Below are 21,141 nucleotides of genomic sequence, written 5' to 3' on the forward strand. Positions count from 1 at the left end.
TCATCTATCGTTGCCCATTTTATAACCCGCTAGAGGACCCCCAAAATGAAATGCTGTTGAAACAAAACCCGGAAAAGCATACGGCACCGTCAAGCCACGACACCCTTGTGCAAGCTGTTGAGGCAATTAAGCCTTCGAGTACTGCTCACGGAAGTACTTGGCAGCGTTGACCATGTGGGTGAGAGCACCCTTGACCTCATCCCACTTGCGGGTCTTGAGACCGCAGTCGGGGTTAATCCAGAGCTGCTCAGGGCGGACTGTTTCGCAGTCAGTGCATGTTTCTTGCGCGCACATAACTGGCGCAGTTCCACTTACGATACTGGAGCATCTCCTGGATGCGCTGCTTGAACTCCGACTCAGGAGGAACACGGGGGCTGTGGATATCATAGACACCAGGGCCAATGTGGCGCGGGTATGCCTCGTCAATGAAGACCTTGAGGAGCTTGGCGTCGGACTTCGAGTTCTCAATCGAGAGAACATCGGCATCCAGCGCAGCGATGGCTAAGGCACGAGTCAGCAAGGGTTGTCTTCCGCGACAAAGAGCATACTTGTCAACTCACCGTGGAAGAAGTCCTGGAACTCCGAGTAGCAGAAGTGCGAGTGGATCTGAGTCGAGTCCTCGACGCCGGCGGTGGCCAGCTTGAAGCTGTTGACGGCCCACTTGAGATAGGCGTCACGCTCGGGGCCCTTGCGGAGAGGGAGACCCTCCTAGATTGGAGTGTTAGCTTCTGAACCGTCTGGCGACTTTAGAGACGGCGCGGACTTACACGAAGAGCGGGCTCATCGACCTGTATGACGAAGATGCCGTTCTTCTCCAGGTCGATGACCTCGTCACGGAGGGCCAGAGCAAGCTGCTGGCACTGAACCGACTGGTGGACATCGTCACGGGGGAAAGACCACCGCAAGCAGGTGACAGGACCAGTAAGCATGCCCTTCATGGGCTTCTTGGAGACCGAAGCAGCATACTTGGACTCCTTGACGGTCATGGGAGCCGGGCGAGAGATGTCGCCGACAATGATGGGGGGACGGACGCAGCGGGAGCCGTAGGACTGGACCCAGGCGTGGGTAGTGAACACGTAGCCCTGGAGGCGCTCGCCAAAGTACTGAACCATGTCGTTACGCTCAGGCTCACCGTGGACATAGACGTCGAGGCCGAGCTCATCCTGGATCTGGATGGCAAGGTCGATCTCCTTCTTGATGAAGTCATCGTACTCCTGCTCGGTAATCTCACCCTTGGTGAACTTGTTCCGCTGGACGCGAATCTCGCTGGTCTGGGGGAAGGAGCCGATGGTGGTGGTCGGGAACAGCGGGAGGTTGAGGTGCTTCCTCTGCTGCGCATAGCGAGTCTCGAAAGCAGACTTGCGGTGGTGCATCGCGTCGGTCACTTGAGCCTGGCGCTCCTTGACCTTGGGATCGTTGGTGCGGGTCGACTCGGCACGCGCCTTCATGGCGGCAGCGTTGGCATCCAGCTCAGCACGGACGGTCTCGGGAGCCGTCACGGCCTTGGCGAGGATGGCAACCTCCTTAACCTTCTCGCAAGCGAAGGAGAACCACTCGTAGACATCGGCCGGGAGCTTCTTCTCGCTGGCGAGAGTGTGGGGAGTGTGGAGGAGGGAGCTAGAGGTAGCAACAATGACGCGCTCGGGGCCGAGGGCCTTGACGGCAGTCTGGAGCAGGTTGAGGGACTTCTGGAAGTTGTTCTTCCAGATGTTCCTGCCGTCGACGACACCGGCAGAGAGGATCTGGGAGGGGCCGAGCTGCTTGAGGACGGGCTCAAGCTGCTCGGGATTCCGGACAAGGTCGACGTGGAGGCCCTGGACCTGGCTAAATGCCGGGAGGACGTCAAAGTTGTGGACGATGTCGCCGAAGTAGGTGGCAACAACGAGGGATGGAATGGCGCTGCCCTCAGCGGCGAAAGCCTCGTAGGCGGGCTTGAAGGCGCTCTTGACCTCGGGGCGGAGATCGAACACGAGGACAGGCTCGTCGATTTGCACCGACTCCGCACCAGCGGCCTTGAGGGCCTTCAGGAGCTGGACGTAGACGGGCACGAGCTTGTCAAGAAGGGTGATGGGGTCGACGGAGGAGCCACGGTCGGCCTTGCCGAGAGCAAGGAAGGAGACGGGGCCGAGGAGGACGGGCCGGGTCTGGAAGCCTGCCTCCTTGGCCTCGAGGAACTCCCGCACGGGCTTGGGGTCCTCAGCAAGGGAGAAGGTCTGGTTATCCTGGAGGGTGGGCTTGACATAGTGGTAGTTTGAGTCGAACCACTTGACCATCTCGAGGGCCGGGACATCCACGCCGCCCTTTTGGTGGCCACGGCCCATGGCAAAGTACTCATCGAGCGGGGACAGCTTCTGCGAGGTGTACCGTTCGGGGACAGCCTGTCCAAGAGCGAAGCACATCGATCAGCCGCAGGAACACGAAGCAATCGGCGCTTTAGCTGAGTTGCACTCACATTGAAAAGCTGGATGTGGTCAAGGACGTGGTCGTAGAACGAAAAGTCGTTGGAGGGGATAATGTCAACACCGGCGTCCTTCTGGATCTTCCAGTGGGCCAGGCGCAGCCGCTTGCCCTCGGCGAGGAGGTCAGCCTGCGAGAGCTTGTCGGCCCAGTAGGCCTCGTTGGCCTTCTTGAGGTCCCGAAGGGCTCCCATACGGCTGATTGAGATCTCCGTCAGCGAGTCATCCAGGCACTGTCGGGGTCAATTGGACTTACGGGAAGCCCAGGACGGACGATTGAACCATCTTGATGCGGGGGAGGGGTTATCGAGGATCTGATGAGGGGCAGCAGGGCAAACAAGCAAGACCGCTTCCTTGGCCTGCCTCAAACTCTTAAAACTTGAGAATGGAGTGCAGAGAGGAAGGGGATGGCGGAGATGGGAGAAGAGAAGAGGGAAAGAGAGAGGGAGGGGAGGAGGAAAGAGCCAGTTGAGGGGTCGGAGGGAGAGAATTTGACCTTGTCAGCACACCGCAGCGAGCAGGGAGCAGGGAGCTTGGTCCGTGGGCTGTGGGCGGTGGGCCGCGATCGGTGGGGGGTCCCACCGCAACATCCGCAGGTTTGCATCGTTCGGAGCCCGACCGCCATTGGGAAGGAAGCATGCATGGGACAGTGTGTCTGGACTCTCAACCCAAAACCTTACACTAGCGTGAGTTCGGGCAGTAAAACGATTTGAGGTTTTCAGTTCACTTCAGGCTCTGCAGGGCTTGGGAAGCTTCGCAGCTCTCTGAGAGCTGCTTGTTGTTGCTTGTTGCTACGCTAGGTGGTCTGCTCTGCCTCCCCCGTGGGCTTTGAGCTGAATGCACGCTATCGTTGCTGCAAATGGTGTGACCGGGATCCGAGATCCCCGTGGTTTTCTCCCACCACCGACCGGGTTCATTGAACTGAGGGCAGCTCCGTGGACCGGGCTCGCATCAGATTGCCCTGCAGGCCGAACCCCTCCACCCGTGCCGCTTGGCCACTTTGGCGTCGTCAGAAAAATCAGCCCGGAATGACACCGAATCTTACTGTGTAGACATTTCAACCCAAAATCCATCATATGAGATGGCTCGCTGCTCGGTTTCCCTTGGCTTGGAGCTGATTCTCTGGATGAGCCCAAAATTCACTATCCCAGACGCACAGAACTGAATGAGATCTAATCGGCGTGGGGTTGTTGAGGGTCATAACCGGGGATCAGGTCGATCCCACCGATGTGGGTCTGCACTGTACACACACTCGTTAACCTTAGGTAATCTGCCTGAGGCCTCAAATGAAGCTTTCTGGAGCCTGAGTTTGAGCCTGAGATTGGGGGAACTGCCCCCTTGCTACCTGCCGGAAAAATTGCAAAGCCAGCTCCTGAGCGTGAGAGGGCGGGTAATTGCATAACGTTATAACGCTAATTGTCACGATGCTTACAACGGTAATGCAATTTGGTACGGATTACTGAGCAAATGCATGTAGTTATCTAGAATTCCCAGATCAGGGACCACCCAAACCCGGAGTGCTCCAACCAAGCCCCAATCAAGCGTTGGAGCATCAGCCACCAGCCATCCTCCAACTGGGCGCCTTCCAGCCTCGCACAGGCGTCGTCATCACCATTGCCGTCTGCCTGTGGACGGGACCATCACTCCTTGAGCTTCGACACCAACATATTTAATCATCCGCCTGCTCGGCTACAGGTACTTTCCCTCGGCCTGCGCCGCAATTCCCTCAGCAGACACGCGACCCACCCCGGTCGACTGCTCGCTTGCCTGTGCCCCTTTTCCGCCGACTCCGACCCCGATCCCCGGGCCAAGCAATCGACATCATCGGTGCCATGTACTCGAATTCGAACTCCTTCCTCGGCGGCAACAGCCTCCGCCCCCCCGCTCCGCAGTATGGCGTTCCCTTCGGTGCGGGTGCTGGTCAGCCCCAGCAGCAGCAGCAGCAGCCGCCGTCGCAGCCGGGACCGTTCGTCCCGCAGGCGACCGGCTTCGCCCAGCCGCCGCTCCAGCAGCAGTACACCGGCTATCAGGGCGTGCAGCCGCAGTTTACCGGCTTTGGCCAGGGTCCGCAGCAGAACACGTCCTCCGCCGTGCCGCCCGTGCCCGCCATCCCCCAGCAGTACCAGCAACAGTTTCAGCAGCAGCGTCAGCAGCAGCCGAGTCCCTTTTCCGCCGCGCCGGCTCAGCCTACGCTTCAAACGCAGGCAGCGCCTCCGCCGCCCATGAAGCCCCAACCCACCGGCTTCACCGAGATGGCTGCTTCCTTCCAGACTGCGGGCGGCGCAAAGCCGAAGCCGAGCGTGGCCCCAAAGCAGCCCAACAAGATCCCCAATATCCGCCTCTCGTTCATTACCGCACAGGATCAGGCCAAGTTCGAGACATTGTTCAAGTCGGCTGTGGGCGACAGCCAGACTACCATGTCGGGAGAGAAAGCAAGGGACCTGCTTCTGCGGTCTAGGCTAGATGGGGACACGCTGTCTCACATCTGGTGAGTGGCGCTCCCTGCGGGGGATCGAGATGCCCTTGGGAATCAGAGAGCGTATTGCTAACTTCGGCCTTCAGGACCCTCGCTGATACAACACGGTCAGGGCAGCTGCACTTCCCCGAGTTCGCTCTCGCCATGTATCTCTGCAACCTGAAACTCACCGGAAAGTCCCTGCCCTCCACATTGCCCGAGAACATTAAGAACGAGGTCTCCAGTATGGTGGATATCATCAATTTCAGCGTGACCGAGGACGCAGGGCCCAGCTCCGCAACAGCCACCAACGCCCCTGATTTCGGCGTGCGGCAAAGCACCGCCACCCCTCCCGTGATTCAGCATCCTCAGCCGCAGCCGTCGAACTCGCAGCTTCTCCAGGCCCAGATGACTGGCTTTCCTACCCAGCAAACTGGGTTCCTAGGCCAGGGCCTTCAAGCGCAGCCAACCGGCATGCCCCAGGCCACAGGCTACAACGGCCCCCGGCCGCCAATGCCGCCCATGCCAACGGGATTTGGCTCCACGCTGTCTCCAAATGCCGGGCCGGGCGGCATGGTTGCGCCGCTGAACGCTCAGCCAACCGGGCGCCCTGGCCAGTGGGGCCTGGTGAATACCCCAGCAACCGGGCTCCCGAACATCGATGCTCTGCAGGCACGCATGATGCCCCAGCCAGGCCGCGAGCAGCAAAACTACACCACTGCCGGGCTGCAGGGGAACGCCGTGATTCCTTGGGCGATCACCAAGGACGAGAAGACCAGGTACGACGCCTTGTTCCGCGCGTGGGACGGCCTGAACAAGGGGTATATCGGCGGCCAACAGGCCATCGAGATCTTCAGCCAAAGTGGCCTGGAGAAGCCCGACCTGGAGCGCATCTGGACCCTTGCGGACCATGGCAACAAGGGACGCCTGGATCTCGACGAGTTTGCCGTGGCCATGCACTTGATTTATCGGAAGCTCAACGGCTATCCCATCCCCAACCAGCTGCCTCCTGAATTGGTGCCCCCTTCCACCAGAAACCTCAACGAATCAATCGGCACCATCAAGAACATGCTGCACCAAGAGTCGGATTTTCGAAAGAACTCTGGCGCCGCCTTGCTGCCGCAGAAGACGGGCGTCAGCTACCTGAAGAGCCATTCGTTCAAGGGTGTGGGTGGGCCGTTTGGTAATCGCAAGGATGCGACCGTCTTCAAAAACAACGACGACGAGGTGGGTTACCGGTCGAGCGCACGGCGTAGGGTCGGCGGTGCGTCGCCTCGCCCCGAGTCTCCCGCATCTGTCGGCTCCAACGAGGACTTGACCCTCGAGCAACTGCGCAAAAAGATCAAGGAGAGGCAGGTTCTTCTTGATGCTATGGATTTCGCCGATGAGAAGAATGCCGAGGAAGACGAAATCCTCGATCGCCGTGATCGCCGCGAAGCTGAGGAGCTTTACCGCCGCATCAGGAGGATCCAAGAAGATATCGACAATCACCCGGATTCTTCCCTGATCAGCGGAGACTCGGAAGCAGAAAGGCGGGCTCTCAAGCGGCAGCTGCAGAACCTGACGGACAAGATCCCCGAGCTAGCATCGCAGATCAGAAAGACCGAGAAGGCGATTGCGGAAGCGAGACTCGAGCTGTTCCGCCTGAAGGACGCCAAAGCTCACCCAGGCAGCGCTGCCGCCATCATCGGGACAGGCCCGGGCGGCACCATCACCGAGTCCGACAGGCTCAAGGCACGGGCCAAGGCAATGATGCAGCAGCGGACTGCTGCCCTCACCGGCAAGAAGGTCGACGCGGGGAGCAGTGATCTGGACGCGGAGAAACGGCTTGAGGAAGAAAACATCAAGGTGAAGACTGAGAAGGAGAACAATGAGCGGATGGTCCGGGACGTCGAGGACAGTGTTCGTGAGTTTGCTAAGGGCATCGAAGACAATCTCAAGGAAGGCGGCCAGGATTCCACGACGGAGCACGAGAGGCGACGATGGGAGGACGGCCTAGGCGTGGAGGACGAGGTCAGGGATTTCATCTTCGACCTTCAGAGGAGCAGTCGTGCCGCCCGCATCAGAGCGCAGGATCGGCAGGGAGGGCGGCCGGCTGCGCAGGAGCCTGTTCGGGCCGAGGTATCTCCTTCCACTCGCGTCGAGAGCCCCTCTACGACCTCTCGTACGCCCACCCCGGCTTCTGCCCCCGCCACGGGCGGCTCTTACGCGTCGTACAAGACGCCCGAAGAGAGGGCCGCTTTCATCAAGCAGCAGGCTGAACAGCGCATGGCTGAGCGTCTCGCTGCCCTGGGCATCAAGGCTCCGATGAAGCCGGGCGAGACCGCAGCCCAACGGATTGAGCGTGAGCGCGCCGAGCGCGCCGCCAAGCTGCGTCAGGCGGAAGAAGAGGACGCTAGGCGGGAAGCTGAGAGGCAGGCAAGGCTCGCTGAAGAGCAAGGGATCCCGCCGCCCGCGCCGCAAGCTCCCAAGACCGATGCTAAGAAGCCTCCTCCGCCTCCCAGCCGGAAGACGGGCAAAGCGGAGGACAGGCGTCCTGAGGAGGACCTCTCTGCAAAGAAGGCGGAAGAAGACCGTCTTGAACGGGAGCGCGAAGAGCAGGAGCGCGCCGCTCGGGAACTTGAGTAAGTCGAAGAGAGAGCACTTGTCGCTCTATGAATACCCGCTAACATGGTTGACCTAGGGAGCGCGCGAGGGCTCAAGAGGAAGAGCTTGCCCGTGAACGAGAGGAAGCCGAGGCTCGCCTGAAAGCTCTCGAGGAGCAAGTTCGCCAGGGCAAGCTGAAGAAGGAGGAGGAGAAGCGGAAGAAGAAGGCGGCACTCGCCGAAGCAAAGGAAAAGGAGGCGCAGCTGGCGCAGCGACGAGCCGAGATCGAAGCGGCTCGTCGGCGTGAGGAGGAGCTACGCCGGCAGCTTGAGGCCATGGAAGACGAAAGCTCGTCGTCGGACGATGAGGGCCCGGAACAAATCACCCCTCAAGCGTCGACTCCGACGCTAGGCGACAGCCAGATCGTCCACCAGGAGCCTGAGCGAAAACCGACACCACCGCAACCGACACCACCGCAACCGACACCACCGCCAGCGACTGTAGCCTCGGTGCCGCAGATAGTGACATCAAGCCCTCCCACCGAGACGGAGAGTCGCAATCCCTTCTTCAGGATGATGTCGCAGTCCTCTGACGCATCTTCCGCCGCGGCGCCTCCGCCGGCACCGGCACCAGCACCCTCAGTGGCGCGGCCGCCGCCTCCCCAGCCCGACGTCTCGACGAACCCCTTCCACCGCATGACACAGGCGGCCCCCCCGACTGCTCCATCGATTTCCGTCCAGCAGCGGCGCCTTGACGACGATGGCTGGGGCTCGGACAAGGAAGACGAGGAGGAAGACTCGGACGACGACAGGCCGGGCGGTGCGAGTGCGGCCCAGCTGGCCTCGATCCTCTTCGGCACCATGGGGCCGCCGCGCCCGCTGTCCGCCACTGGCGACAAGGCCACCGCGTCCCCCCCGCCCGTAAGCTCGCCAGTCGCACCGCCGCCTCCTTCCGAGTCGGCCCCGCCCGCCGCGGCGTCACCGCCAGCGCCGCCTCCCCCTCCCCCAATGCCCGGCGCTGCCGGCCCAGCCGCTCCGCCTCCTCCGCCTCCTCCGCCGCCGATGCCTTCCGCCGGAGCTCCGTCTGCTCCTCCACCGCCCCCACCGATTCCCGGCATGGCGCCGCCCCCTCCGCCGCCGCCGCCGGCAGCGGGCGATCTGCCCGCGCCGCCCCCGGCCGGCGGTCGCCCGGCAGGGTTCCTGAGCGAGATCCAGGCGGGCAAGACCCTCCGGAAGACGGTGACGCGAGACAGGAGCGGGGCGGCTGTGGCCGGCACCGTGCTAAATTGATATCACTTTACTGGTTCATGCGCCGTCGTGGCAAGTGGAAAGTGTGCAGTCCTCCTGCCGGGCACCCATCCGACTGGCAGGCGGCTGGCGGTTTCGGAGAAACCTGGCGGGGAGAGACACCAAGTTGGGTGTGTGGGGGTGTTAATAGGGGTTTCGCTGGGGTTGGGTCGGCTTGTGCGAAGCACTCGGCTGCGGCTGGGCTGGTGAGGTCGCAAGGTATGGAGGGTACCGTCGCCTACTCGTTCAGGTACCTTACCTGCGGGAGCGGGCTATGTACCGAACCTTACGGTGCGCTTCCTACCTGAATTGCGGCCACTTTTTCTTTTCTTCTCTTTGACTTCAACACGCTACTCAAGTACCTACCTAGATTCATCCTGCGAAAGCTGCGGCAGTTTAGTATAGCGAAGTTCACTTTCTACCGGCTGATTAGTGTATCCCAGCGTGCGGATGTACCGTGGAGCACGTTGTCATGACATGCGAGACGAGGCAGGTTAAGGCGGTGAGGTAGGTCAGTTTTTCCTATAGATCGTCGTTGCTAGGGTCTTGGGGGCCCATGTTCCTGGAGTGTGTAGGTATGTCTTCCGTTCGTCCCGTATGGCCGTATCCGTCCATGTGGCGTACGCCAGGCGCGCCGCTCCCGTCGATCTTGCAGTCTGCCTGTCGGCCAGTCTACGCAAGGGATGACTTCTCTAGGCCGTACTGTATGTATGGATGCACGGGTACCGTCAGGCTGTGATGATGGACGACGTGAGGGCATGCAGACATCCCTGACCTAGGCGTAGAGAGGGGCCTCCCTAATTGGGAGGACGGCCAAACCAAGCAACTCGTATCCCAACTCAAGTCACTCACCCATCTGTCCACTCTCATTCATTCATTCATTCATCCCTCGCCTCGGCAAGGCCATCCATGTCTCCCGTTCCCGCCGCCCTTCGGTCCCGAAGCTTGGCGCGCTGTGCGTTGCTGTGGCGGTGTCTGAAGCGGGACATGGCGGCGGGAGAGACAGAATGCGGTGCGACTACGTAGTATACGCAGTATGTAGGGATATCACGCGCAGGGTTCCCTACCTTCTGCAAGTGGTTGCCATTGTTTGACCACGAGTTGGGAGTCGACTGAGGCTCAACTTGTGGATCCTGCACCTCCTGCGTCCTGTGATAATGCACTAAATGCGTTGCCCAGCCGGCTGCGGACACAGTACATATCGTGCTATGGAAGTGGGCGAGGGATGAGATGCAGCCGGAGCTGGGATTCCGATCACACTTCACGAGGGCTGTGCAGCAGATCCCGATGCACGTGCAGGGCCGCCGAAACACGCTTAAGCAGGCCACTTAGGGCCGGTCGGCCCTCCATCTGGAGTGCATACGCAAGTGTCAAGTAGAATCTTGGGCCTGTTCTGTGACCCGCGAGCTCATTCTCCGCCTCGGCTAGGCAGATCGAGCACTCCAGAAAGGCCTCCAAGACCTTGGGGATAGCAATGCCCCGACTGAGCGTTTCGGGCGGGGTTTCATCGAAGGATTGGGATGCCGAGCACATCCCTTGGTAGTGTAGTTACTCCGGGCGCCATGGCCGCGTCGAGTCAGTCCGTTGACTCCAAGAGGTGAGGAGGTGCGGATGTACCTTAGGTATGGACCGTAAGTGCGAATTCCTTATAGGCAGGGATGACGCCCTCTTCCCACCCCACCTTCTCTTCCCAGAGCACTTCGGCGCGGGCGCGTCGGGGCGCGTCGAGGAATTTGGCCCTCAAAGGGTCTGAAAGCGAAAAAAAATTCTTTCAGGATTCCCTACCGGTCAGGGAAGCGTGTCCTGCGTACTGGGTTATTCTTGGGCCGACTGAAGAGCCAAGGATGAAGGGACAAAGGCCCCCAGGCCAGTCTCCCTCGGGAGTCCTGGCACGGCCACGGCCGGGATCGTTCGGAAGACGGATCCTTCGCGGGCTATGCCACACAGCACTCTACACTATATGCGTGTAGAGTCCATAGTAAACTGCCTGGTGCGCACTACTGAGAGGTAATCTACCTCACACGTTGGTATGTAGGTCCTTTGGTTAACAACGGTCTGGCATGCATCGAAGAGGAATACGGTGAGCAGTGGGCTCCCAAGTGTGTCACTGCGTGGATCCCAATGACACAGCAGCGAGGGTTGGAAGTGGGCCGCCATCCAGAGCCAATGATGTCACCCGCCGATCTGCTTCTCAAACAGACGCCGCCCGTGAATCGTGAAAACGCCAGCCCGCCCATTCTGTCGAACTCCATACACGACTGTAGTGCACGCGAGCTTCCGGAGGCCGAACTGAACGAGCTCGGCGAAGCTTCATGGCTGAACAACGGCTGGACATTGGGGTCTCCCTTCTGGGCAGCAGGAACTGATGGGGCTTGGACCCCGTGCCGCAAGAACGCAGGCTTGCGAGGGCTCGAGGAAGCGGGGTCGTGACGCACGGCTTCGGTTCAAAGCCTGAGGCGACGGGCCTCGAACATGCCGAGAGTTGGTGAAGGCCCCGCGACTTGAGGAAGCCCACTCATAGCCTTTGCAGAGCTTTTGATTGGTCGATTCGTCCACCAACGCGTGACAAGACGCGACATCACGCGCGCTCAGTGGACCCTGCTGGTAAACAAATGCATGCCGCTGCTGCATCCCGTTGGACGGCTGAGCCGTGCGTCGGCGTCACCTCGATTGCTTCGCAGCCAACCAAACGCGGGCTGTCCAATCTCCGCCGAACGTGTCCGACCTTCCGTCGACCTGCCCGCTTTTTCTCGCCGACCTTTCCTTGGACCTGCCATCCCCGTTCTGCCTCATCGCCCGAGCAGAGTCGAGGACTTAGCAGTCTTGCTGCAGTCTTGCTGACCAGCTCAATGCTGTCTGTCTGCGGCCGCTCTGGTGCGACGAAACTTGGCCCTTCCAACTGCGACCGTCGGTGCAGAGGTCACCGCCCTCACCCACCCAGCCTCCCTTGGCTTTCATATCGCCATTCCGGTGACTCCTTAGCTACATAGTGTAGACCCTCGCCTGCCCCTGTGAACCCTGGCTGCGCGCGTGGTCGCTTGATTTGGGCTGCATCTCTCTGTACTCCGTAGTTCGTTCTCGACGCCGCGGCGGGATACCTTGAGCTTTGACGGTTTTGCCGACCGCCCACTGGATGCAATGCTCGAGGAGTCTCCAGTGTAGTGTATTCCGCACAGTCCGGAATTTCCATGAATGCTCTCTGCCTTCACTGACGAACCCCTGCACCCGATGCTCATCGATCCCTGTCCGCGGTCAGCCAGCGCTCTGTGCCCTTCGCTCCCTGCCTGGTTCCAGACCCCACCGGATAACTACCGAGTTAGTACGTTCTTGGAACAGCGTGTGAGCTGGCAGCCCCGTTCATCTTTTGCTTGCCGCACACCCGCAATCTTCACCCAACCAACCCTCTTCGCTCTCGCTGCCCCCGGCCCTGCTGCCTCCCACGTCAGCTTGACCTCCTCCCGCCAATTTTTCCCTTCTTTTTCCAACTTTTTGCGGCAGGCATTCAGCATCGCTCCGGAGAACCGACGGTACCAATTCGAGCATTTCGCTACATCGCACGACAGTATTCTCATCGACCTCCGATCGCCGCCGCTTTTGCATCGTTCCGACCTGAATTGCGCGTAGCACGACTTACACTGCAACCTCCCTTGCCTCACCACTTCCCCCACAGCTCGGTAATTTCGCCTGCACCCTGGTGGAGGCAAGAGTCAGCCTTAACCGTCCCCAGCCCTCTCTGCCCTGCCAACCCACCTGCTTCCGGCCATCCCCATCGCATCGATTAGCAAGATTCGCTTTTTCGCCGCGCCGCTTCGCCGCAATCCGTACATAGTATGTGCATGCTGTCGCACGGGTCGGCAGTCGCACTCTCCTGATCGCGTCTTTCCGTTGACTAACGGGTTGCCCGCAAAGACGACTCCCGTCGCTTTGCTTCCGTGTCACCCCGCGCACGTCGCGTCGCGCGATTCCGTTGATTTCAGTCGCCAATGGCCGGGTCGTCAGGTCCCCCGGCCCCGGAGCCGTTTCCTGTCTTCCACGATGACTTCTTCCAGCAGCCGACTCCCATGATCAGCCACGCACCGATGCCGCCAGCACCGAAGCTCGCACGGCAGCCCCTCCAGAGCGCAGATTCCAACGTCGTCCTCAGCCCGCCGGCGGTAGCCGGCGCGAAGCAGTCGCGCTCCCCCCTCAAGTCGAAGGCACGACCGCCTAACTCGTCCGTTGCTGCTCCCAGCGCGTCGCGGGGCAACATGCTCAACATGGTGCACATGATGCCCCCTACAGCCGTGCCGCCGTCGACAGACTCGCTCGAAAAGAAGCAGCCCGTTATGTCCCGCTTCAAACCGGTCGCGAAAAAGCCTCAACCGGAGCTGGATCTGCAATTGATGGGCAAGGAGAACTCCCATCCGCCGATATACCCCGCGCCGACACATTCGCAGTTCAACCTAGACCTCGAGACGTATTATCAGAAGCCTTCCGGAAAGCGCGGCCTGATGGAAGCAGCCCCTATCAAGGAGCTTAGACCGGCAAAGAAGCAGAAGACAGAGGAGACGCTGCCCCCTCCTGACTCGTTTCCCCCAATCATCGACGACGGGTCGAAGCCGAACCACAGCTATGCGACTTTGATCGCCATGGCGATTGTCCGGTCCCCGCAACGGCGACTGACCCTCTCCCAGATCTACAAGTGGATCACCGACACGTACGAGTACTACCGAGTAAAGGCGGACACGGGATGGCAGAACAGCATACGTCACAACCTCAGCCTGAACAAGTATTTCGTCAAGCAGGAGCGCCCCAAGGACGATCCTGGCAAGGGCAACTACTGGATCATTGAGCCGGGCGCGGAGCAGTCGGTGCTCAAGGAGAAACCGTCGAGGAAGGCCGAGGTGTCGACGGCCGAAAACATGCCCGTCATGTCCACACGACTCGAACCGTCGCAGCCGCAGCCGCATTCGCAGCCGAAATCGCAGCCGCTACGCACGTCTGAGCCGATGCTGCCTCCTCATCCACCCGTACCTCAGAGCATTCTCCCCGCGCTGCCCCCGCAGCCGGCCCAACAGCTAGCTCCTGCGCCGCCGCTGCCCGAGATCTCGTCCGACGCGACGATTCCCGCGTCCGATGCGGCCACGATTGATGAGGCGGTCGACAGGGCGCCCGAGAAAGAATTGCTTCTCGAACCCGAGCTGTACTCGCCTCTCCCCGCGGCCATGCATTCGTCGCCTCCAATCCCCAGGCGCATGGAGGCGCGCCACAATGGCACTCCCCCCTCTCACCAGCGCTTACAGCCGTCGTCGGGCACCAAGTCCCGCCACAGGCGCAGGTTCATGTCGATGGATGACAGCGGCTACATTTCGTCTCTCGAATCCTCTGCCATGCGTCCCCACCAGCATGCCAAGCTCCTCACCTCCGAGGCCGACCGACCGCGCATTAAGAGGGGCCGTGCCGAGGAAGAAATCGCTCGTCTCCGCGCGTCTTCATACGATAGCCCTTCCAAGGGGCGTTCGTACGGCTACCCTCCACCTTCGTCGTCACCCATCCGCCAGATGACAGGCAATGGAGCCGGACAGATGCTTCCGCCCCTAACTCCTGCGATGAAATTGAAGGCGCCGCCGAAGCCACCGCCGTCTGTCTCGCCCGGCACGAATCTGCGGCTGCACCGGGAGAACATCCAGTCCCTGGTTGATTCTCCCGTCCGGCGCCTGTCCGAATTGCTACCTGCAACTGACTGCGCTGTCCAGCAAACGCCTGGCTTTGACGCCGACCACGTGTGGTACGACATCCAGCAAGCGAGCCAGAACAACGCAAGCTTTGATATCTTCGAGGACGCCCCCGACTTCCAGTCCATCTTTGCATCGACCCCCACAGCTCCGTCCATGGGCTCGCCAGTCAAGCGATCGTCGAGGAAACAACGTCTGGAACGGTCGCAGTCCACCAGTGCGCTAAACAAGATCACGAACTCGGCTCACAGCACTTCCAAGTCCGCATCGTCCCTCAAGGTCCCCAACCAGGCGCCTAGCCTGCTCCTGGACACACCAAGCAAGGTCCTCGATGGACTGCCGTCGTCGCCCAGCAAGATCTTCCTCGATCTGCAGTCGCCGACCAAGATGCCTCTGACCAACGACGAGAACCTGAATGCTTTCCCTGGCGTGGGTCTGGACGTTCTGGATACGCCCGACTTCCTCGACGAGAACGACTTCTCTGGCTTCGATATGCTGGCCGGCTTCGAAAAGATAGGCTCGAACAACGCGCAGACGTCGCGGAGGGCCGCGAAGGCGTCACCGCAAGAGACTCCTAACCGCCCTTATTCGACTGCTTTCTAAGTCGGACTTTCTGCCCTCAACCAACCCCTCGGCTCGGCGCCCTGGTCTTTCCGGCATATGTCCCGCCCTGCATTATCGTCCCGATTCGTTTGTATTCGAATGATGCTCACGACCTCTTACGATTGACGAAGATCGACCGTACTTTGGTACCATCCGCCGGGCCGGCTCTCTCTCTCTCTCTTGCTCTTGGCCTCACGAAGGCCTCTTCTCTGGACTTTCTCCCCCACAGTTGAGGCTGTGTCAACCGACGAATACCTCAGCCGTTTCACCTTTCCGGCCATTTTCTCCTCTGATCTCTTCCGAGGGGACCGGACAGGGAAACGAACCATCTTTGCTTATATCAGGGCCTGCCCATGCATGCCGCCCTCCTTCTCTTTCCTGGCGTGTGGCGTTCTGTTTATCGTTCGGATGGTTGTGGGAGTTGCGGGGGGGAGTCCTATTGCTCTTGTCACGATCATGATGATGAACGACTGAACAAACGGTTATCGGGGGTCTTATGTATACACACGCGCGCCACACGGGCTGGGACAAGGGTGCATAGGGATCTGGGAGTCTTTGTTTTCCTTTCACTGGGAGGGCAGGGGCTGGGTTGGATTTCGTGTTGGGTTTTCTGTCAGCAAAGTGCGGTGGTGGTTTTTCTGCCTTTTTTCTGGTTTTCCTTCCCTTGCTTTTGCTTTGCTTTGGGGTTCTGATTTGGGTGCTTGGGACGCGGTCCTCCGTTTCCGGCGCTTACCCACCAACAACTACCTTCGGCCGGCACGCTGCCTGTTGTATCTAGCCGGGTGGGTTTGTTGGAGTATACTACTGGGCCTGGGTTTTGTATCGGCCTCGGCAGCCGGGAGCGGGTTCCAGGATCGCGGCGGGTTGGGTTGTCTTTTTCCCTGGAGCGGTTTGGTTTGCTGGCTTGGGATGGATGGATGGGCAACTCAAGGAAGGAAAGAGTTGGGCTTTTGCTTGGTTCTGTGGGCTTGGGTTGTGTCTTCCTCTCAGCGGGGATTGCTGTTGGTACTGAAGCGTATTCTGTGCAGTTTTTTGCTCTTTTTTTGCCTTTGCTGCGATCAATTTGATCAAGTTCGCTGTTGCGCTTCCGTTATAACTAAGCTGTTGCTATGTGCCTCCTTCGTCATCACTTCACTTGGTCATTAGCTGTGTGAGGGGTTGATGTATGTGATCGATACTTCTTGCCCAGGCGATGAATCCTCCCCCTTGTCCGAGAAGCACGCGAAGGGGCGGGGGAAAGGGGGGGGACTGGGCTGGGAAGGGCATCCTATTCCTGTCCGCTATGTCACCTTTCAAGCATTACTTACTTCTGTATGCACTTCGTTTCCAAAAGCAAGCAGTTTTGATAGGTTTACTTTTCCATTTCGCTACCGGGTATCTAGAATAGTCGGAGAAAAAAAAAAAAAAAAAAAGTTGGTGCCGTGTCTTGCTCTCCAGCGTTCCACCGTTTCGCTGGCTCGTGAACACTTCGCTGGAGTTGAAAACGCAAAAAAGCACCACCGGAGCATGAACATAGACCCGCAAGACAACGCAACGATTGAACCCGTCTAGTTAGCCCCATACTCCGTTGGTAATCCCCGTCCAAACCCAGAACGCCATATCCCATGCCCAGTTCCGCCGGTTAGGTAGATGCCCTCCCTCTTTTGCTCAGCAGGTGGTTCCGCTCCGACATTTTTTGTTGAGAAAAAAAAAAAAAAAAAACATTCAGCACCCTCTTCGACCTTCCGCTTCCCTCCCTCCATCCCTCCCTCCGTCCTTCCCTCCGACCCTCGTACTCTCTTCCCCTTCACACCCCCCCCCCCTCCTCGTCCGTCGACAAGCGGCGACAGCAACAACCGCATGCCTGAACAGTCCTCGCCTAATAAATGCCCATGCGCGTCGCCCACCCCGTCACGGCGGCGCCCGTGCTGCCTCCCACGGTGCCTACTAACCCCCGCCTCGCGGCGCCGGCGGCGGGGCTGATGGTGGTCGCGACCTGCGCTGGACCACTGCTGTTGCTGCTGCTGCTACCGCCACCGCCGCCGCCGCTGCTACTGCTCCTGTGGTGATGTTGTTGCTGTTGCGGTTGTTGGAGGGGTGAACGGGAACGGTGAGGGTGGCCGCCGCCGCCGCCGCCGATGTGGATCTGGTAGGGGAAGGGATTCGACTCGGTGGTGGTGATGGGCGGTATGTGGTCTTTGTGTTCGTTGGCGAGGGTGCTGGCTTTAAAGATGGCGTTGCGCAAGGTTGTTTCGGAGGCGCGGCGGACTTTGGCACGTTCTGGAAGGGGGGTTAAAGATGGCGGTCGTTAGCGAGGAGGGATTGCGAAGGGGGGGAGGGGGGGGGTTGTCTGGCTGAACGGGGAACACATGACGCACCGGCTTCTGTCCGCGGGTCGGCAACGGCTACTTTGACCGTCCAACTCTCCCAGCAGACTTCGTCGTCGCCGCGCATGGCGTACCATGTCTTGCGCCGGCGCTTCTCGAGGAATTGGACTGTGATTTGCCCGCGGCTGCCCCAGCCGCTGTTGCCGCTGCCCGAGCCCGGCGGAGGAGGGGTTCCGGTCAGGCCCAGTCCGAGGCCGAGGCCCCGCTCGGAAGACGGATTATGGGACTGATGACGCTCTAATTCTAGCTGGCGCACAAGCGCGTCCACGCGCTGGTCGATGAGAGTCTCGATTTCGGCGTCGGGTACGTAAGCAAGCTCGAGTCCGAGCACGTCGCGGGTTTGCGGGAGGATGGTGGGAAAGAAGCGCAGAAAGAAGATGGTATGGAGAATTCCTGCGAGTGAGACAAGTCAGCGAGACATTCAAGTTTGTGCGTCTTGTTGTTGGGCCGTGGCCGGCGACATTCGCCTCGAGTCGGAGCTTGATATCGCGCTTGGAGGGGCAGGGGCCAGAGAGCTGAAACTTACCGCGGACGACCTCACGCACCGAATTCGGGTCCGCAAAAGCCTCGAGTATGAATTCGGGGGCCCCGGGTTGATCCATTGTGCGCCGTGTCCAACGGTCCAGACTTGAGCTGTGCGGTGAGCGGGCGCGATCTGGGCTGCGAAAAAGAGTCGAACTGCGGATTGAGGGGCAGCGCAATTGAGGGGCGCCCAGGATGGAGCGAAACCCAGCAGCAGTGACGTTTTCTCCTAGATTTGATTGCGGAGCGTAGGGGCTGGTGTGGGCCGGGCCCGAATTTCCGGCGCAGTGACCCTCTCTGACCTTTATCCCCGTGCCGAGGCACTGTACTGTACCTCAGGTGGTAGTTGTGAGCTTTCTGTGTAGTCGCTGCTGTCACCGCCGATACGAACCGGACGGCTCTCAGGGCTCTTTCTTAAGAACTCCGGCTCCTTCAAATTTTGGGGGAATCATGAGCACGGAGTAGTTAGCTTGGACTGTGGTTAGGATGTTACAATCGCTCGCGACGGTCACGCGTGGTGCCGAGGGTTGACAGACGGATGACATGTGAGTGGATCACCTTGCGCAATTCGAAGAACAGCGTGATCAAAGACTAAAATCTTCCGTTTTTCTCCCTACCTGACTTCAAGTGTACTTTGACTAGGTAAATATCAAGTTAGGTTGGATGGGCGAAATACGGAATACAGCGTTCATCGATCCATCCAGGAGGATCGGGGGAGGAGGACAGACTTGGGTTAGGGTTAGATTAATGGTGCTCCACACAACCCCAGACTCGGGCGGTCTCAGCCCTATCAGGGCTCGCGGAGCCGAGGTTATCTGCAGCTGGGTGCCGGGCTGGGCAGCAGCCAAGGTTGGTCGAGGTTGTAGCCCGAAGCGTCCTGCAGCACTTTATTCCGTAAATTGAATGGTAACCTGGACGTTAGGCTTAGCCCAGCACGCATCAGAGGAAGAGCAGAACTTGCGCAAGCACATGCTCTTCAGCAGCATCGACCGCCACCGGCAACCAGCGCCAACAAGATCACCATGCTCGCAGCAACGCGACGGTGGCTCAGGCGCAACCGCACGACCATTGCCATCGGCGTGGGCATCGTCGGCGCCGGTTACATCGTGACCAGCTATGTGCTGGACAAGCTGCGCGATGCGCGCGAGCGCATGAGCAGCGACCGCATTGCGAAGGAGAAGTGTGTCTTATATTCTCTTGAAGCCGAAGTGAAACCGCACTGGGACTAGGGCTGGCTGACCGCGAGACTGCCGCAGCCTGCGTCGCCGCTTCGAGCAGAACCAGGAGGACTGCACCTTCACCGTTCTCGCCCTGCTACCCACCGCCACCGCGAACATCCTGGAGGCTATGAACACCGAGAAGATCTCCCTCGAGATCCAGCAGATTAAGGGCTCGGCTGCGACTAGAATCCGCAGTGTTGGCTCCACCAGCCCGCCCAGCATGTCCGAGACCAACGCGACCGACGACGACGGACGCAGCATCATCAGCGTGAGCGCCCACAGCGAGGCCGGTGTGCACACGACGCAGATCTCGGTGGCAACCCCGCTCGCCAGCGCTGGCCCGGCTAGCGGGGCTACCGAGACGACGGATACTCCGCGGCAGGCCACAGCGACGCCGACGAAGCCGCGGAAGACCAAGAGGCAGCTGTGGGACGATCTGACGATAAGCGGTACGTCCTGCGCAGCAGGGAATCGCCTGACAAATACCGGGTTGACGCTCACAGTTTCGCAGCAATCACAAGAGCATACACCCTCCTTTACACCCTCGGTCTGCTCACGATGCTGACCAGGATACAACTCAACTTGCTCGGGCGCCGTAGCTACCTCTCCAGTGTCGTCTCTCTCGCAGCTGGCGGCGCGCCAGGCACAATCAGCCTAGAAAACAACGATGACGACAGCCCCGAACATGCCTACGGCACCGACTTCGAAGTCAACCGCAAGTACCTGACCTTCAGCTGGTGGCTGCTCAACCGCGGCTGGGCCGACGTTGGGCAGCGCGTCGAGAGCGCCGTCCGCCAGGTCTTTGGCCACCTCAGCCCGCGCGACACAGTCACGCTCGACACCTTTACCCAGCTTACGCGCCGCATGCGCAGCCTCATAGAGGGCAACGCCCCGTCAAGCGGTGCCGGGACCGCCTGGCTGCCCTTCCTGCTCCCGCCGCCTGACATGGAAGAATCGGTCCTCCGCGAGTCGGGCGTCCTCGACCCAGTCCCCGCCGACCCAGAAGGCCGCCACTCCCCAACACTAACCCCTTCCGTGCCCTCAACCACCTCTTTCTCCCCAGCATCCGACCCATCCCCATCCGCAGCCTCCCTCCGCCGCCTCCTCGACGAAACCTCGGACCTGATCGACTCGCCCGCCTTCTCCCACGTGCTCACCCAGCTCCTCGACGCCGGCTTCTCCCTGCTGCTCGAGCAGAAGCTGGTCTCGGCCGTGTTCGACAGCAGCAGCAGCAGCAGCGCGGCGGGCCCGGCGGCCGGCAGCGACTCCGCCCTCGGCGGCGTCAGCCGCGCCGTGCAGCTGCCCAAGATCCTCAGCGTGCTGACCCGCCAGGCGCACGCCATCGGCCACGGCGACATGCCCAACGAGTACCTGCAGGCTATGGAGGCCGTGGCCGACCTCGAGGGCTTCGCCGCCGTCGTGTACTCGAGCAACTGGCAGGCCGAGATCGAGCAGACGCAGCAGGAGGAGGAGATCGAGAGAGCGGGGTCGCGGCAGGTCCAGCGCCCGGCTCATCGCGGTGAAACTGCCCGGAGGGGAGGACAAGATCTCCCGGCGCAAAGCCAGGGCCAGGGACAGGGGGAGTCGAGTATAGTCATGGTGGATCGCCCAGGCGGCGGCGAGAGTGAGGTAGATGCGCAGTCGAGCTTGTTTGAAAGTGTCTGGGAGAAGGCGAGTGGCGGAAACTGAGGTAACATTTTTTGGTCTTGTCTGTCTTAAAGCTCTTCCTTCCCGTTAGCTGTCTGTATATGTGTGTACGATCAACCGAGCAATGAGCGAGCTTTGGCTTGGGGAGTCAGGAGCGGACATGGCGGGCGGGTCGGTAAAGACGGCATTTAATACACTGGGGCCAATACAAGTGGGTATCTGGGACAAACAGGGGGGAGAACGGGCATGAATACGGAATACAAGCGCCAGGGGGATTGAGTCTGCG

The 21,141-nt window shown here is 60.3% G+C and overlaps 5 protein-coding genes across 5 annotated transcripts; 3 read left to right on the plus strand and 2 right to left on the minus strand.

The window, feature by feature from the left end:
• Positions 1–75: 75 nt before the first annotated feature.
• Positions 76–3,000, minus strand: THITE_2118763 (uncharacterized protein). Its single transcript, XM_003655219.1, has 6 exons — positions 2,713–3,000; positions 2,453–2,654; positions 768–2,378; positions 561–708; positions 316–501; positions 76–257 (listed from the first exon to the last, which is right to left on the minus strand). Exons 1-6 carry the CDS (start codon positions 2,739–2,741, stop codon positions 127–129), a joined length of 2,307 nt encoding a protein of 768 aa, XP_003655267.1. The 5' UTR covers positions 2,742–3,000; the 3' UTR covers positions 76–126.
• Positions 3,001–3,831: 831 nt separating this feature from the next.
• On the plus strand, positions 3,832–9,054 carry THITE_2118769 (uncharacterized protein). Its single transcript, XM_003655220.1, has 3 exons — positions 3,832–4,944; positions 5,019–7,535; positions 7,595–9,054. Exons 1-3 carry the CDS (start codon positions 4,289–4,291, stop codon positions 8,784–8,786), a joined length of 4,365 nt encoding a protein of 1,454 aa, XP_003655268.1. The 5' UTR covers positions 3,832–4,288; the 3' UTR covers positions 8,787–9,054.
• A 3,492-nt stretch (positions 9,055–12,546) lies between these two features.
• THITE_2118774 (uncharacterized protein) lies at positions 12,547–15,277 on the plus strand. The gene is made up of 2 exons (XM_003655221.1): positions 12,547–12,611; positions 12,693–15,277. Exon 2 carries the CDS (start codon positions 12,767–12,769, stop codon positions 15,098–15,100), a length of 2,334 nt encoding a protein of 777 aa, XP_003655269.1. The 5' UTR covers positions 12,547–12,611; positions 12,693–12,766; the 3' UTR covers positions 15,101–15,277.
• A 1,611-nt stretch (positions 15,278–16,888) lies between these two features.
• Positions 16,889–18,442, minus strand: THITE_2118776 (uncharacterized protein). Its single transcript, XM_003655222.1, has 3 exons — positions 17,993–18,442; positions 17,458–17,859; positions 16,889–17,359 (listed from the first exon to the last, which is right to left on the minus strand). Exons 1-3 carry the CDS (start codon positions 18,066–18,068, stop codon positions 16,959–16,961), a joined length of 879 nt encoding a protein of 292 aa, XP_003655270.1. The 5' UTR covers positions 18,069–18,442; the 3' UTR covers positions 16,889–16,958.
• Positions 18,443–18,816: 374 nt separating this feature from the next.
• Positions 18,817–21,035, plus strand: THITE_2118778 (uncharacterized protein). The gene is made up of 3 exons (XM_003655223.1): positions 18,817–19,168; positions 19,245–19,657; positions 19,720–21,035. The coding sequence occupies exons 1-3, from the start codon at positions 19,011–19,013 to the stop codon at positions 20,895–20,897; spliced, it is 1,749 nt and encodes a 582-aa protein (XP_003655271.1). The 5' UTR covers positions 18,817–19,010; the 3' UTR covers positions 20,898–21,035.
• The last annotated feature ends 106 nt before the right edge of the window (positions 21,036–21,141 follow it).

This window comes from Thermothielavioides terrestris, chromosome 4, assembly GCF_000226115.1.
Source record: "Thermothielavioides terrestris NRRL 8126 chromosome 4, complete sequence".
Lineage (NCBI taxonomy): Eukaryota > Fungi > Ascomycota > Sordariomycetes > Sordariales > Chaetomiaceae > Thermothielavioides > Thermothielavioides terrestris.